The sequence below is a fragment of the Styela clava genome, chromosome 6 (assembly GCF_964204865.1).
Source record: "Styela clava chromosome 6, kaStyClav1.hap1.2, whole genome shotgun sequence".
Classification (NCBI taxonomy): Eukaryota; Metazoa; Chordata; class Ascidiacea; order Stolidobranchia; family Styelidae; genus Styela; species Styela clava.
Window position 1 is genome coordinate 17,139,269 of NC_135255.1, and position 3,716 is coordinate 17,142,984.

The 3,716-nt window shown below is 32.6% G+C and overlaps 1 protein-coding gene across 1 annotated transcript; it reads left to right on the plus strand.

The window, feature by feature from the left end:
* Positions 1-512: 512 nt before the first annotated feature.
* LOC144424245 (relaxin receptor 1-like) lies at positions 513-3,415 on the plus strand. Its single transcript, XM_078113364.1, has 5 exons — positions 513-784; positions 1,181-1,326; positions 1,499-1,666; positions 2,323-2,415; positions 2,613-3,415. The coding sequence occupies exons 1-5, from the start codon at positions 513-515 to the stop codon at positions 2,648-2,650; spliced, it is 717 nt and encodes a 238-aa protein (XP_077969490.1). The 3' UTR covers positions 2,651-3,415.
* The last annotated feature ends 301 nt before the right edge of the window (positions 3,416-3,716 follow it).

Sequence of the window (3,716 nt, forward strand, 5' to 3'; positions counted from 1 at the left end):
TTAATAGCGACATTCTTGATCAGAACTAGTAAAGTGGCATATACCATAAAACTTATCATAACCTATTGAGAACTGACTTGATATTTTAAGTCAACTCTTAATCTTTTTGAACAAACATTCCATATTTAGAATAAGCTTTCATAGTGCAAACCAGACATGTTGACTGGTTGAAATATTTTAGGTACGACAGACATCCTTTGTATTCAACTATAAATAAAAACGATGTTGAAAATTTGTCTCGTGCACTTCTAACAAAACAGAGATTTGAAGATGACCCAGCTATAGAAAAGTGAGTACGAACTGCTAGTCTATATTATTTTTCAGAAAAAAATGATTTTCAATTTAATGTTTATTATGATCAGGTTTCTTAAGCACTTTTTCTCTTTTAACGAAACTTTCTCTAATGACCCATATAATAATTAGGAGATTCGATTCAAAAAAACGAACGTTCAAGCTGCCCAATTTCTCACTCGATAAAGTGATGGGTTTATACCAGGCACCAGCGGTTGAACATGTGTTGTAACAATATCGTTTGTATAACAAATCCTTTTTATTTACTTAGAAAACTTGGAACATGGTCGTTGCTAGAATCTCTAATCAGCGATTTAAATTCGACATACAAGGTTGAACGTAGGTTTGGATATTACTCCACTCACGGGGTTTGCCTTCCCACTTTGTTCCCAAACCCTGATACTGACACTGCTTGGTTGTATTCACTGTTCATCCTGATCGTGAACTTTTTGGCATTCTTCGTCATCTTTATCGGATACGTCAAAATATACAGGTGTGTTGTTTGTAATATTTATCGATTGGAAAATATATCAAAGATCAAAGAGAAGCTGATCTTTTTGAGATATGGCTAATGCAGGATAAAATATATATTTTACAAATAAATTCATCATTAGGATAAAAAATTTAGGAGGGAAGGAGGGAAGGAGAAGACAGACATCATTGTCACATTTATTAGTAACACTACCATGAACTTAGTGTACGTTTGCAGGTGCTTTTTCCATACTCCAGGCAATCACTTTTTTTTTGTTGGTAATACTTCTCGTTTCTGGCATGAAAAACCTTACCCGCAGTTTTTTTGCAGTTATATTAAATAGCAGTAAACATGTTAACAGGGACAGTCCGAGAGATAAATGGATTGACTTGGTTTATTGATTTTTAAATGTTTCAGGAAAACACAGGAAAAGAATGCTGCCGTCAGCGACAAATTGAAGGCAGAAAGAGCAATAAAAATGCAACAAAAAATTAGTCGGATTATTCTCACTGATTTTCTCTGCTGGATGCCTGTCTGCATAATGGGCTTTTTACAAGTTTCTGGTGAGACGACTTTATGTAAAATCACCGTCTTCAAGAATTTTATTTTAAATCAATTTTTGAATGAATTTAAATTTTTTAATGCGTGATTAATCTGTTACACTAGAATATCTTTTTTTTTTATAAAAGCATCAAAATATCATATTATGCATACGTTATCTTTCTCTCTATCCAGGCATCAACATACCATATGATGCATACGTTCCTGTAGGTTTGGTTATTATTCCGATCAACAGCGGTCTCAATCCTTTCCTATATTCTGATGGCCCTGATTACGTGTGGGAGAAACTAAGACCCGTCAGATCTTGGATTTACGAAAATACCATGGGACGATGTGTTCGTGGTGAGTTTCGTAACCTCAATTCAATGATTTGGTTGATGTATGTGACTGTACTGATATATTTATTACATGACTAATGTGGGTGATAAATAAGGATAAATAGGATTTTGTCATCAGATAGATACAGGCGGTGTGGCGCATCGTTCTGGACGGCAGGAATACCTTTGCTTCAGCACCTCTGTTTACCGTTTGCGCGTTCAAATCAGTTGGAAGATAATAATGTGGAGAAGAATGCTGACATATTCGCGACCGTAGGGTGGGTTACGTATTGCTGTTCAGTTTCGTATTTTTCCACCATCAAGTTCATGCGCCTGGAAATAAATAACTGGCTAAATAATTCTATTTCCGATACGGACTGGTAACCGAACGAGATTATGATTAAGCCATTTTATCGGTCTTTTTTTACATAGGGATAAAAAAATCATTTCCATTCAAGAGGTGAACATGCATGTAATCTATCTTTAGTTCACGAATCCTGCTAATCATTGTTGCGGCTTTCAGTGCTAAAGATTTCATTGCCATTTTTGTATTTTTTATTATCTTGTACAGTAATATTGCTGATGGAGTGCGATAGATATGTTATCTTTACTGTTGCTTCAAAGTGTCAAATGAACGAATATGAAGGAACTCGGAAAATGACTAAATTTTTCATTTTAAAGATGCGAAGAAACCAAGTACGAATAGAAGAGATGTTCAGAGTGGTTCACGACAACAGATGGAAAATTTAACAAGGCCATTACAAAGAGTCGTAGGTACCTAACCGCATATTCATCTTTTTCTATTAACTTTTAAAAGATTTCAACACGTTTTTCTGATTCACGATCCAATGATTGGATTAGGTCCGCTTGAAAATCTGATTTATAGCTTTACGCTCATTGTTCTCAACATGTTGCCCATCGCTTATCCACACCGAAGCCACGCAATGAATTAATTTATTTTTTATTTTCAGAAATTCAAACCCCAATTCAATGCGAAACCAGTGTTTAAAAGGAACGGCAACAAAATTTATGTTCTTTCCGTCAGATTACGAAAACATAGAAACTCACTAAAACGTTTAAACATTTTTTGATGAACATCTTTATTTCATGTCACAGATTATCGATTTTAATGTTTTCTGGCAGAAATTGTTCTGTTATTGAATAGTGCATTTTACATCCCCCAAACTTTTTCCCTGATTCTAACTTCAAATTAGAGCATATATGCAAAATTATAAAGTTTTATGAATTGAATCAAATGTAATAGATAGATAGATAGAATTGGAAGATTTTGTCTTCGGATCACTGCTCGTTGCTTGAAAAATGAATTGATGATTTTGACAGGTTAATTGAAATAACATATGAAAATTGCTGAATGTTGTTGTGCAAATCATAGTAATATCACTGTATAAACATGACTCTGTAAAACCTCTTTGCTATGTTCACATTGTAGTTGACTGGTTCACTTAGCTTCACTTCACTTCACTTAGCTTATCGTATCATCATTATAACAGAATTAGGGGAAAAGTTTTTGTAGATGTGTGTAAACTTATGTGTCATTATAAAAATAATAAAAACCAATAAAAATTTTGTAGATGTGTGTATCTGTAACCTATGTGTCATTATAACAAAAAAATAAAAAAAAATAAAAATTTTGTAGATGTGTGTATCTCTAATCATATGTGTCATTATAACAAAAAAATAAAAATCAAAAAAAATTTTGTAGATATGTGTATCTGTAGACCTACCTATGTGTCATTATAACAAAAAAATAAAACCAATAAAAATTCTGTAGATGTGTTATGTATCTATATTTGCGTATCGCTTTTATTGTTTATTGTTATTACTACTTAAATTTAACACATTTGAAAGGCAACAAAATAACTGAACTTTTTTTTTCTGTTTTATGAATTTTATTTCAGATTGATGAGTTTGCCACATAAATTTTACAGTCATAATATAAATTCTTTAACTATATATTTTCGACTTGTATAATTCTATATTTGAAAATGCAATTTTTGATTAAAAAGAACTTGGATGTACAAATACTCTCCTTCAACAAACGCTGCATTCTCTGT

What these genes read in the sequence shown, in the direction of transcription:
- LOC144424245 (XM_078113364.1), top strand. Translation starts at nt 513, where the DNA reads ATGTGTTGTAACAATATCGTTTGTATAACAAATCCTTTTTATTTACTT. An exon ending in GGGCTTTTTACAAGTTTCTG is followed by an intron (nt 1,327 to 1,498) that starts GTGAGACGACTT and finishes CTCTCTATCCAG; the next exon opens with GCATCAACATACCATATGAT. An exon ending in CATGGGACGATGTGTTCGTG is followed by an intron (nt 1,667 to 2,322) that starts GTGAGTTTCGTA and finishes TTCATTTTAAAG; the next exon opens with ATGCGAAGAAACCAAGTACG.